General features: G+C 43.1%; 1 protein-coding gene across 6 annotated transcripts in view; it reads right to left on the reverse strand.

The window, feature by feature from the left end:
• The window catches only part of LOC147013404 (uncharacterized), a 153,358-nt gene that overhangs the window by 17,642 nt on the left and 121,566 nt on the right, over positions 1 to 14,150 (reverse strand). For 5 of the 6 annotated variants that reach the window (XM_085855202.1, XM_085855201.1, XM_085855200.1 and 2 more), the window contains 2 exons: positions 10,984 to 11,153; positions 641 to 750 (listed from right to left, as the gene is read on the reverse strand). In XM_085855202.1, coding sequence (XP_085711328.1) covers positions 641 to 750; positions 10,984 to 11,153 — 280 coding nt within the window. The remainder of the gene's footprint in view (positions 1 to 640; positions 751 to 10,983; positions 11,154 to 14,150) is intronic. The other variant, XM_085855205.1, reaches the window with a different exon arrangement.

Consider the following 14,150-nt stretch of genomic DNA (forward strand, 5'->3'; position numbering starts at 1 on the left):
CCTAAATGAAACCATTCATTGTAGAAAACCTTCGCTATGCAAACGTTTGTGAAGCGGGGGATACCTGTATGTCTAAAGTATCAGATTCTATACCATGTTGACATTTCTGTATAAAGATGTGTCCACACGGTACATACCTGGTGAAAAACGAAAAAGAAGCAGTCAGGGGGGATTGCACCATCATTACACAAGACCGGTTAAAAATAAATATTCATGAAAGTGTTGCAACTCTTTCATGAAACCAAGCTGAAAGGCTTGCTCAGTCCAGCGGGACAATGACATTTAGAAAACCTTGCATCAAACACCATGACACACCTTAAGCCCCATGATTAGCACTTACTAAGCCTGGTGTTGCCTTCACAGTTAAGGTGGTTGGCTTAAGATCTTAGCGTCTTGAGTTCGTGCCCCTGTTTTCCGTTGAAGTAACACTAGGTGGGGTTGACTCGGCCTGTCATCCTTCTGAGGTTGGCAAAATGAGTACCAGTGTACTGGTAATCGAGGGCACTGCATCAGTGGCACAGCCACTCCCCCAGAAAATGATGCACGAGCAGCCACTGGCTACACATGATAGCTAGCACTCACTGTCTTTTACCGACAAAACACACGTGAGAATGTGCAAGTACGAGATGGAATGAATTACCTTCCTCATAGCTGATATGAGGACTTCATTTCCTTGGTGATAAGGGACTTCGACCGAACCCAGAAACCTCAAAGGAAAGGACTCCAACCATGTGCTTTCGCTGCTTTTACCTGCTCTCCTCACAAATGAAATCTTGAACAACAAAAAGAGAAATAAATAATCTTACTTTCCCTCAAGTCCACATTCAGCTTCATTTCCCATAGCCAAAGAGATACGAATACAAATGTGGTTAAAATTTGGACAATTATTTATTTTTTAAATGCATTTAAGTAATGTGTATATATATATATATATATATATATATATATATATATATATATATATATATATATATATATATATATATATATATATATATATATATATATATGGATAAATAGTTTTAGAAAATTCTTCATCATGATGTTGGTAAACAATACCCAGAATTTAATGCCTGTGCTGAAAAATCAAGAAGCAAAAAAAAAAATAAATGAAAAAACAGATTTTAAACAACAGAGGAGCAACAATTAATTATGAAATTCCTGGTCAAAGAAGCACTTTGATCCTGTTGGAATTTACAGACGATAATTGGATGGAGGAATAGAAATCCAGAGGCAGAGGCATGGAGGAGGATACAGGTGTGTGCGAATGCATGGAGGAAACAAGGTATGGTGAATGGAGGAAGTAGCGAAGGTCGTCAGTGAGAAGGTTTGGAAGAGGATAGAGAAGATCAAGGATAGAGGGGGACAACTGATGTGAGGCACTTTTATGGGCAAAATAGGAGAGCAGTGGATAAGGCAATGAATGACATAGAGGCAGATGTGTTTAGCAATTCAGACGAGGATGGTGGGAAGATGATCTATAAATTAGCTCGTGACAGGGATGAGGATGGTCGGGACGGCATGAAGGGGGACAGGTGGTGGTGATTAAGGATGGCAATGGGAAGCTAGTGACAGAGAGGGAGGGGGAGGAGGTGGAGGTATGGGAAAGTTTGAAAGTATGGGAAAGGAGGGAGCAGAGGGTGTTAAGAATCTCTCAAAATGACTTGGCTCCAATTGGACACTGTACCAATGCACATATAACGAATGATCTCTTTTTTTTCAATGATATCTTACAAGCCTGCAAGAAGAACTTTAAAACATCAAATGGTATATATGTATGCTCAGAATGCTCGGATTGCATGTACAGAAACATCCTCGCAACGAAGTATCAGGGCAGAGAACATATATTGTGTGTGCCAGAGGGTTGTTGACTAAAATGGCTCACAAAGCTTCTAAAAGAAGAAGAAAATACTTGGGAAAATATCTGAGAGAAGTGTGTGCCTCCACACAACGAAAGATTTGGAGAACATTCTGATCAGGTCAGGTCAAGTATGGGAGCATGCGCCGGAGTAGCGCATCGCTGCGTCCACTTTCCACCGGTACTCCAAGGGCCTCCATCTGGCCATCCCCCATGCAGATTCCTGGACCATCCCCATCTCCTTGAGATGCTGATCAACCTGCTGCTACCACAAGGCACATGATTGGCCCATTTGCCTCCTCCACTCACGAGGCTCCCTCGCTGAGAGAATCTGGTGAGCAGGATCAGCATCAGAAAAATGAGCCACATGTCCATACAGCTGCAGCTGATGCTTACGGACTATGCAGGTAACAAATCTCATTTGAGTCTCTCTCAGCAACCGCTCGTTGGACACAAAGTCCGACCAGCGATAGATAGCCAAGGATTCTCCGAAGAGACCTGGCACCAAAGAAATTAAGTCTCCGTCTTAGATCCCTGGTCAGAGTCCAAGTCTCACATCCATAGAGCAAGATTGGAAGCACCAAGGACCTGAAGACAAGGACTTTCGTCCTCTCGCATAGGTACCGGCAGCGGGACACTCCATGATCCAGTGAATCCATGACTCTCCAGGCCTGACCTAGATGTCTGTTGACCTCTGGCTCACAGCCAGCAGACATGAATATCACTGCCAAGGTAAGTGAATCTCTCCGTGACCTCAACATCCTCACCACAAATAGGTACAGACAGGATAGCAGCATCCAAGACGTCATTGAAAGCCTGGATTTTAGTTTTGACCCAGGAAACCCGTAATCCAAGCAGCTCCAACTCCTCATTTAGCACCTAGAGGTGCTGGAAATTGTTTGAACCAAATACCTCTCATCCACGGATATTTCTCACATTCCTATATTTTTCGTGAGTATGATTTGCATGCACCTCAAGGCTCCGACTCCTCATTCAGCACCAGCACCTCAGCACCTCTGATCAACTCACCCAAAAAGTTGAGATCTTTCAGCCTGTACTACAAAAACCCTGATGATGTGGGCCCATCCAAGGCCTGTGGACATGCTGTGGACGGCATGTTCTACCAAACCTCCCTGATTATCCCTGTTCGTGAGTAGACTTTGAACTTGACAGAATTACCTCGTGTGAACATGGCAGGCTTGGTGATTTATTTAATGGACAGGCAGGCAGGCAGGATCATGGAGGAGGAGGTGCCGACAGCATGAAAGAGGATGAAGAAGAGAAGAGCACAAGGCATTGATGAGGTGCATAAGGAGATGCTAATTGCAGTCGGAGAAGTCAGAGTCAATTGGACGAAGAGGCTGTTGATTATATGTATGAGAGACGGTTACATTCCTGAGAATTGGAGAACAAGCCTAACTTTGCCAATATGGAAGAGGAAGGGTGATGTTTAGTACCCAGGGAGGTACAGAGGTATTTCCCTCCTAAGTCATGTCATGAAGGTATTGGAGGGGATTCTGGATGGGAGGATAAGAAAGAGTGTGAAGAGGGAGAAAGGTGAAGAACATCAGGGTTTTAGAAAGGGTGATGATGTTTGTCCTTCGAAGCAAAGATGACTATGTTCATCATCTGGGTTGACTGTAAGGTTTCAATGAATACATAGGTGACTGATGCCGATCTGTGCCCGGAAGATTCCACTGCAAATAGTACAGGATACCGCAGATGATTGAGTATTAGATGACCTTCTAACTCGGGATTTCCTCTGCTTGCATTTGCTCTCTGCCTCTGATATGTGCTTGCTTTCGAAGGAGACCGCACCTTTTTCTATTTGATGGCGCCAGGTGCCTCAATGCTGGGACATCTTCCACCATGACTTTTAGGATCGATATCAAAACCCCGAAGCGAAGCCTTCAGAGTATCCTTGAAGCGCTTCCTTTAATCAACATGAAAGCACGGCTCAGACAAGCTCTCCACAGAAGATTTGGTTTGGTAAGCAAGTATCAGGCATTCTGGCTGCATGACCAGCCCATCTCAGTTGTTACTGTCTCAGTATGGTATAAATGCTTGATGTGCCAGCCTGGATGAGCACCTCAGTGTCTGGTATTTAAGCCTCCTCCTTTAGGATATGGGAAGGCTTATAGCTGGTATAGGGTTTGTTTCTCCAAATAGTGCCCCCAATTTTAATGGTACCACAGAGTTTCTTCGACCCCTAGGAGTAATAAACCACCATTTACATTTTTTTCTTTTCCTTCCTGCACGCCCAATTCAGAAGGAAATTTAGCATCAATAATGCAATTTAAAAGTATGCGGGATTGTCACATATTTTTTTTAAATCTTGACATAATTAAGGTCATGACCTAATTATGGACATTTTAACATTTTTCACCAAAACTCAACTAAGGTTCGGCCGATCGGACCAAAATTGCCCTTTCTCGATAGCCTAGACCCTAGAGCAAGCTGCATTTATGCTTAATGTACATCATACCCCTCCAGGTTAAAGGTCAAGGTGTTACACCCTTATAGGAGTACCATAACCAACATTTGTTTTTCTCCCTTTGGTCCTGTCAATGTAGAAGGACTTTCGGAATGAAATTTTGCATCAATAATGGGAATAAAAAGTATGCGGGGTTGACATTTGACTTTGCCCTAATTTTAAGGCCATGACCCAATTATAGATATTTTAACTTTTCACCAAAACTTGACTGAGGTTTGGCTGATCGGAATGAAATTGCCCTCTCGAGATAGCCTAGGCCAAAGAGCAAGGCACATTTACATCATACCCTCCGAGTTAAAGGTCGAGGTCAAATGGCCGTCTGAAAAATTAACGCATTTTTTTTTTGTCATCACTCAATTTTGCCAATGCAGAATCTACCAAAAACCACTTGCAAGATGTTTTTGCATCATAATAGCGTATCTGTACTGAAGTTGTGCACCTGATATTTGTTTCGTGTCCTTGACCTACTGTTTTTGAATGGTGACCTAATTAACAAAAAACACCTTTTTGATCATAACTTGAATAATTTTCCTTTGATTTTCATGATGCTGAGTAATGGATAGGTTGTAGATGGAGACATTGTTGTTTTTTTAATTTACACTCTCATCCTAAATGTTTAAGGTCAAGTTAATATGGTGGTCTGAACAAAATATTAGCATTATTGGATCGTGGGCCAAGGGCAAGTCAGAGGAGGGTTACCCTTTGCGATCGCTTTGTGATCGCAGATATCTCGTTTGTCCTGCCATCTGATTTTCAGGAGCTTATGAAGGAAGCTCAAGTGAAAGTGGTAAGCTTCTTGGCATGACACTGGTACATAGTCAATGTCTCACACGTGTAGAGCAGAGTGGGCATGACTATTGCACTATAGACTTTCAGTTTCATATGCAGATTTATTCCTCTTTGCTGCCAGACATATTTGAAGTCTGTCAAAGGCTACACTTGCCTTGTCAATTATTGCATGTCGAGGGATGTAGTAAGGGTAGTGGGACGATGGATGGGATGTTCACGCTGAGAAAGTTGTTAGAGAAGAGGTTGGAGATGCAAGGTAAAATGGCATTCGGATTTGGGTATCTTCAGAAGGCTTATGACATTGTCCAGAGAGAGAGAGAGAGAGAGAGAGAGAGAGAGAGAGAGAGAGAGAGAGAGAGAGAGAGAGAGAGAGAGAGAGAGAGAGAGACGGTGATGCGACACTGAGATGGATGGATGGGAGGGCTGGAAGCAGATATTAGGTTGGTGAAAAGTATGTACTAGGGAACAAAGGGAAGAGTTTTGATTGGTTCTAGGATATCAGCAGAGTTCAGAACATGTCATTTCTAGGATGTCAGAACATTGGCATGAGACACGGAAGCTCGATCAGTCCAATTATGTTTATGATGGTGATGAACCTGGTAAGTAGGAAGGTAAACATGAAAAGTATTCTGGGGAGGATGTTGAATGTGGACGATCTGGAGGTGGTCGTGGAGAGTAAGTGGGAGATGTAGGAGGTACTGGGGGAGTGTAAGGAAGCATTTGAGAAACATGGATTGAAGATGAGTATGGAGAAGACTGAAGTTATGTGGGTTGGGCATCAGAGAAAAGAAATGAATGTCAGGTTAGAGGTGAATGAGATCAGACAAGGAAATAGGTTTGAGTATCTGGGGAGAAGAGTGATGGGGATAAGCAGAAGTGCAGAGGATACAGGTGGGTACTCTCAAATATCCCAGCAATGTCAAAGATTTCCTCTTCAAACATTTGTAATTGGTGTTGTCAGCCCAAAGTGTGAATGAATAAAGACATTGTTCCTCACTCATCGAATATTATTTGAATTTTGGTAAAATGCTGCAGTTGAGAGGATTCCATTATAAACATGATTAACCCTGTACTGTATTCTGGTACATTTGCTTTCTGTAAAACATACATCTGCCTTCAACTGATATTAATTTGTCATTTTTTGATTACAACTATGTAACAACCAAGAAATGTTGCATAAGTTCCAGGAAGACTCAAGTATATCAATTAGTACATGATTGAACATAACTTTAGATATTTATTATTTAGTACACAAATGCATGGCTTTTTGTGTAGACGCATTGTGGGAGCTGCTGAGGTTCTGCGAGTAGCGCTACTCAATGTAATGTTGTTCTTTGTCAGCGCTGAGAACGTGCCGAAGAAATGATTCACTCCTTGATCTGTGTAACTGTCTGTACCTCCAAACCCTGGGGAACCTTGAAAGGGCTGCTGTGCTCTTTTCTGATTGGCTGTACTTGTGCCTTGCCGACATTGTTTGTAATGTTCTCACTCCTTTCTCAGCAGCAGAAAGCAGTTATTTTGATTTCGAACTGCAGATGAAAAGCTTTTTCTCTTTTATCCTACTTGTTCAATCATTTCCCCCACTCGCCCCTGTTTCATATATAGGGCTTGCATTAGTGAGGTTTTTTGAGAATTTCGTAGTTATATTTTCTCCTGTATGTGCACGGATGTATTTGTATTAAAGATGCTATTTTGTGTGCTGAACCATTGTGGAAATTGAGTTCTTTTCCACCACAGTACGAATGCATGGAGGTGGGTGGAGGGATTGATGGGAGACAGAACTAGACATAATTTGACGTCACGACATCGACTGATATTCCTCCGCCCACATTATTACATCATGATGTACATACTGTACTTGTACCTAGTTTGATTTAAATCCCTTCAGCTGTTCTCAAGTATCACATTTTTACCTGACACGACTTCTGACCTTTGACCTCTTGACGCAGAAATTTAATCTGTTAATATTTGCATCAAAAGATATAATAATATACTTCTACCAAGTTGGGTCAAAATTCCATCATGAGTTCACAAGTTAGTACGGGAACAGTATTTATACCTGACAGGACCTCTGACCTTTGTACTTTGACCTCTTGACCCCACAATCTAAGAATTTTATCTTTATATCATGATACATACTTGTTTGACTTCGATCCCTTCAGTCGTTATTCAGTTATTGCGGTAACAAAAACCTGTCACAGATGTACAGATGGACAACCCGAAAACAAAATGCCTCTGGCAGCTGCATTAGCAGGGGCATAAAAATATCAAGGAAATTTAAAGTGAACGTTCCAGTGTCTTGTGTAACACTTGCCTACCTTTACGGTCGAGAGATGATAGCACTGACATACAACAGAGGCTGCAAGTCTGCGAGAACAACTGGGTCAGGGGGATTGTGGGAGTGAAGAGGGTGGACAGAGGTTGGAGATTGGTGTGCAAGTGACCTGAGCTCCTGACCACATACAAAGCTTTCGTCCGCAGCCTGATGGAGTACAGCTCTCCTCTCAAGGTTGGTACTCCTGCCTCTCACCTGTCTCAGTTTCACGCTGTGGAAACCAAGGCATTTAGGATCATTGGCATCTCCCACGATGAGGCTGAGTCTTTGGGCCTCTCACTCTCTCACAGCAGGCAGGTCGGTGGTCTTTCTATCTTCTACCGTCTCCTCTCCGGCCTCGCCCCCCCCCCCCCCGCTCTGTCTGCGACATGTCCCCACCATATTTCCACAGGGCGCTCAAGGTCTGCCAGCAACCCCCTTCTGGTAAAACTACCAAAATCACGAATCACTGCTCATCTTCACCCTTTCATTCCTCTTTTTTCCCCACCTTTGGAATAAACTCCCACACTCTCTTCAATCCAATTCTTCCCTTCAGGTCTTCAAAACAGTTGTTCACCACCACCTCTCATCTTCCCACATCCAAAACCACGATCTTTTCTACCCCCGTTAATCCACCCAAAACCCACCTCCTTCAAATTCCCTGCTTTCCTTCCTGAAAGTCACTGTAGTGTCCATCTTGTATACCCTGTGTTCCCCACCCCATCCCTCTCCCTTCCACAGATTTCCTACTGTCTCTGTTCCCCACTGTTTTGTCCTTCTCTATCCCATCCCTCTTGTCTCCTGCCCCCCTTGTTGTGTGTTATGTGTTACCTCTCATACGAGCCTTGACAATGTATACAAAAAAAAGTAAGCTTGATGGGGAGATTGATAAAAAGTTGGCTGAAGTTGGCGAGACACTTGGTGCAGATGGAGTGAGAGAGAATGGCAAAGAAAGCAGATGGGTTCAGGGAGCAAGGCAGAAGGAAAAGAGGTTGGCCACAGCTGAGATGGGAAGATTGTGTGAGGAGGGATATCATGAAGGTGGAGGTGGTTGGAGAGTGGAGAGTTAACTGAGGATAGGAGGAAGTGGAGGAGTATTCACGGCAGGGCAGAAGTTATGTACCATTCGGCGTCACTCCTTATAAAGAAAAGAGTGGAAGAATCGCAAGAAGAAGAAGGGGAAGAATAATAATTGGAAGCTCGGTATGGTGACATTTGCCCATGAAGGTAATGCACGACCTTCATTAATAACAAAAGCCTAGGCCAAATGTGAATGACCTGCACACTCAAGGGCATCATCTTTCAGTTCCTCAAACAATTCTCTGGAATATTATCATGAGGAAGCATGAATACAAAGATATAACTTGCATACATTTTGCAGAGAATATCAGAAACATTAAAAAAAAAAATCCTTTCCACAGGAACTAAAATTGAGACCAAGGATCCGGGCTCGTGCACTGATGCTGGAACAACGTAAGCAAGGGTGTGAATGTTTGTCAGAGGATTTCCGACATTCATCAAGCATCAACAACTTTGGATAAAAGCGACGTCTGTTTGGCAACATCGGTCACATGACATTTTTTACCAAAGGTTGTGCCAACATTGTGCTAAAGGAAGTATGTTGATGTTGGAGCAACACTGAGTTAGCGTTGGACAACAGCCATCATCCAGCCAACATTGTGGCAACACTGGGTCAATAGACAAAATTAAGTCATGCCAATGGTGTTGCTGACGTCCATCCATCCATCCATTGGGACCATACTCTGTGTAGAGTGTTGGTGCTGCCTTAGCAGTCTCTGGCTGTTGGGCACAATCCTGGACGGGTCGCTACTCTGACACAGGATACTAGCAAGCTGGCACTCATTTTGCCAACATCAGAAGGATGACAGGCAGTCAACCCCACCTGGTATTGATTCAACAGCCGAGTGGGATTTGAACCGAGGATCCTAGGATCCCAAGCCCACCACCATAACAATTATGCCAACACCAGGCATGTTGCTGACGTCAGTCCAACGTTAAGCCATCACGTGTATCCAAGACTCAAATTAAAAATACATGGATATTGCTGTCATGGAAATTGCACAGATAATTAAGCAGACAATTTTTAGTCAATGAAAGGACAATGCTGTATTGCAAATGCAAATCAATGGCACCGACAAAATAATTTTGGTAGTGAGAAAATATTTTCTTCAATGAAGAAAAGTTTCCTTGAAACGAGAAAACCACAAGAAAATGATTTCAAAAAAACATTTTCTTACGAACAAAATTATTTTTGGCGGTGAGTAGAGTCAATACAAAGTGGAAAACACAACTACATGATAATAGCCATGCTCATTTTATTACTGTTGAACACTTCATGTTGGATTCATGCAGGATTGCCGTTGATGTGAATCCCAGGATGGGCGATTCGATTCGATGTAAAATGTAAATACAATTAAAGTTTGAATCCACAACACCCACTCTCTCCTTACCTGACTCCCTTCTCCACAATCAGATATGCAGTTCATTTATGACAGGAGAGAAATTAAGGTATTCAGTTCAGAACCAAAATCTCTCAGATATATTTATTATGTTTCCATGAGGCCAGGAAGGGGAGGGTGGGGTGGCGGGGGATATCAGAGTCCACACCTTTATAGTAACCATATACCATTATTCATCTATTACATTTATCTTAATCTATTCCATGAAATCAATCAACTTATTTACAAAACCTGCCTCCATATATGAAGAACGAAGAACTTTTAATTTATCAGGAGATACGCAGCACTATGGTCATGGGTTGATGGGATAACTCAGAGGTAGTGTGCTTGCCCTCGAACTGTCTAATTTAGGTTCGATTCCTGACAAGTACAAACTGTCAACCTGGTGTTTTACAGGCAGGAAGATGTCAAACTATGAGCACACCAGCTATTGAAGGTGACATCAAGCTGGCTGTCACATCTGCTTTAATTCACTTGTGGGGACAAATATCCAATGGCACATTTCAAAAGGAATAGGTGTTTACTGGTCCACCTGGCCAAGTTTTTCATTTCTACTTTGGTTGTGGGCTGCTTTTGGAGTAAACTCTGATGGAATAGCAAGCTATCCAAGGTAATGCTTTAGGCATGGAAATGTGCATGACCAGTCATGGGTGCGTGTGCCTTGATGCCAACGTTGGGCCTCCCTCCCTCTCCACTCCACCTTCCCATTTCCTCTCCACCAGAAAGGTATGGAGCAACTAAGACAACGACATGTCCATATTAATTGGCCCAAAGAAGTTCTCTTACAAAAAGGATACCATGGCATCTTTATATCCCCAAGATCAGACTTATATGATTCAGGGGTCACGAGTGGCATTCCACATGAAGAATAGTTATCACACAATTCTTCATGTGGAATGCCATCAATTGACAATAGGGCTATTTAGAAGAAGAAAAAAAATACAATCGAGCTACCCAAGCACACCGTACATGGCAACTTCATATTCCAGCAATGCACAAGGAACGTCCATGACATTTCTCTGACTAAGCACACTCATTCGACACTCACCACACTGCCTTGTCCGATGTCGAATCCTTCGCACGTACAAATGTGGAAACACTCCTCTTTGCCTCGTCCGCATGTTGAAGCCCTCGTACCAGCCATCTGAGCCTCGGGAAACCACATAGACAGGATCGTCTGCATCTAGTGAAAGTTCATCTATGTGCCGTGGTTGGAATCTGCATGAAGCACAATGTAGACATTGTAATTCACAAACTTTCCTTCACTTGAATTTTATTTCCTTCTTCATTCAGCAAACACTCTCCACACATTGTACAGCAGTTTCAGCAATGTCGACAATGCGCCTTATATTGTTAATGAATTGAGATAAAACTTACCCACTTATGAGTGAGAAAGATAATTCACAAGCCCATAAATATATTACTCATAAAGACAGGTGGGGTTTTTTTTTGTCTTTTTCATGACAATGACTAAGATTCCAATGCAAGAGCCTGTAAATAGTACTACTCCTACTTCTTCTTCGTATGCAGCACATGGCTGCGAGTAGCATCATTGACTGAGAGCACGGCTGTGCTGCTGATGCAATGCCTTCTGTAGGTGAAAGCATTAATTTGTCATTTTTCAATGGTGCTGGCAATAGCTTGCCTACTTTTCATGAAGGATACCATGAGATCTTTCACGAAGGATACCAAGAGATCTGTCACGAAGGATACCATGAGATCTGTCCGTCTACCAACCAATGCTGGCAGAAGGGATGCCAAGTTTAACGTCCATCCGAGGGACGACACAGACATTGATGAATCACCCTGCATGAGAGACACTAGGATGAGAATTTGTAGCTGGGTCGGAATTCCAACCCAAGCGAGACAGCTCAGAGGCGAGTGTGCATACTTCGAGGGCTGAATCCATTCTGCCAGTAAATATTCATGGCAGATGAGCCAGTGCATAAATCATTACAGTATATCAGTTATGAACTTCAGGGACACAAAGGGGAACGGTGAGGGGGGGGCTTCACATATATTCCCTCTCCCCCCATCCCTTTACCCATCTCCACCCGAGACATTTGGAGGGCCCCTTGGACATCATCCAATCACGAGTTTTGTTTTTTGTGCTTCGTGTTGAATGTGAATAATGGCTTTGGTTGTTCTTGTCAATGACATTCTATATACCATGGTTCTGACCAGTTGACAGTGTCGCTCATGGCTCTTAGTGTAATTGATGCACTGGTATAATTGACGATGCATGCAAACACAAAGCCACACACAGAGACACAACGGAGGTGGATACTTTGAGACCAGGTAGGTCTCCATTCCATCTCTTGAAACCAACCAACATGTGGAGATAGCAGTCAACAACAGCAACTTCCACACATACTGTAAACGTGCACACTGTATACGTGTATATGTGGATGTACATGCACACATGAAGATGGATACTTTGAGACCTGGGAGGGCTCGGTTCCACCTTATGAAACCCACATATGGAAATGACCACCAAACACACACACACACACACACACACACACACACACACACACACACACACACACACACACACACACACACACACACACACACACACACACGTGGTATCCCTCTCTTCCTCACTCCTACAATGAAACGCCTCTGGATGGCAGTGCTACAAAACGTGAGAAAAGAGGAACAAAAGAGTCTAAGTGGGCAGTAAGCTCAGATTTTGGGAGTTTAACCGTGAAGGGGTTACTGGAAGAATGCGGACATCCTGGAAGAGCTGTGAAGGGTAAGAGGACTCAGGAGGCAGAGGGGGTGAGACCAAAGGAGAGACGGCATTAAAAAAAACACAACAATAAAAAACGATACTGACCTGCCTGTAATGTGAGAGCAACAAACCTTGTGCTTCGACTTTATCACGGAAAATTGCTATCCTGTTGAGGACCTTAGATTCCACAGAATTCAGGAGAGAGTAATATATTTTTGGGTCCCAACCAATCAAGGAGAGCAGTACTATACTCCACTGAGCTACAAACAAAGGCCTAGTAGGCTGTTAGTTGAATAAATGTGAATGAAAAATTACATAATGCACAGGGGGTAGGGTGGGGTGGTGAGAGCAGTGTCAGCGAGCATTACGCAAGGGTTGGAGTGTGTTCACTCGAACCATTCAAAAGTTTCACTGCACTTTCTCTTTTGCAGTAACATCCGAGGCAAATAGGGTAAACAAGATGGCTTCAAGATTTCCTTATTTATTCCAGCTCTGAGGTTTGTTTTGTGCTTTATTTCTTGCTTCACTAACACAGTGTGTATTTAATTTGGTGAACAAAAAGCATTCCTCATGGAAATATATGACTAGGAAGAGTACATGGCCCAAGTGATGGGAAAAGCTAGCTAAAGTATCTGTCCACAATGATGGGAAAAGTTTAAGTTAATCTATCAATTTAAATTACATTTAATGGACTTTAAAAAGGTCAATTGTGTTGCACTCTTGGTTTCTCTCAGAACCAATGCTCTGAGATACTTATACCACCCATCACAAAATGGTGGTAAAACATAGGGTGGCGGAGGTTGGATTTGTCTGAAAAGAGAGCAAAATATTCTGGTTGTGAAATAAAAGAGAGGAAAATATCCTGGTTTCAAAACTGAATATTGAGTGAATGTTTCAAAAGTGTTCAGCTTTTTAAATGCAACATGGGAAAAGGCTACCATAAACGGGTGACAGACGAATGCACAGACAGACACCACATTTCACAATATATAATAGATGACGTCCCTTCCAAGGAACTTCAATGCAGAAAGAGACCAATTGGCCCATGAAGCCTGCACAATGGTTGGAACCTACAGTATAACATTTATTGTATAGAGTCAAAGCTTGTGGAAGAGCGAGAACACTAAACGGATCAGGTTGCAACAGGATAAAAGGAACAGTAGCGAGGGTGGGGGAGGGGTATGGGGGAGACACACCAACAGTGGAGTTAAAGGACAAAATAGAGGGAGGATTATACAAACAATGAGGTAGGGAGGAATGAGGTGGACAGGATGGATACAGAAGGAAACTTTTTCCTCACGCCATCCCCCCCCCCCCGCCCCCACTCCACTCCGCTCCCCAATCCTCCATATCCTCTTCCTCTCTCCCTCTCCTGTCCACATCTCTCCCTTTTTCCCCTCCTCTCTCTCCCCTCCCCTCCTCATCTCTCCCTTTTTTACCCTCCTCCTGCCCTCTCCACCAATCTCTCCCCCACTCTC

The sequence above is a fragment of the Eptatretus burgeri genome, chromosome 14 (assembly GCF_056783735.1).
Source record: "Eptatretus burgeri isolate ZD-2024b chromosome 14, Ebu_testis_v1, whole genome shotgun sequence".
Taxonomy (NCBI): domain Eukaryota; kingdom Metazoa; phylum Chordata; class Myxini; order Myxiniformes; family Myxinidae; genus Eptatretus; species Eptatretus burgeri.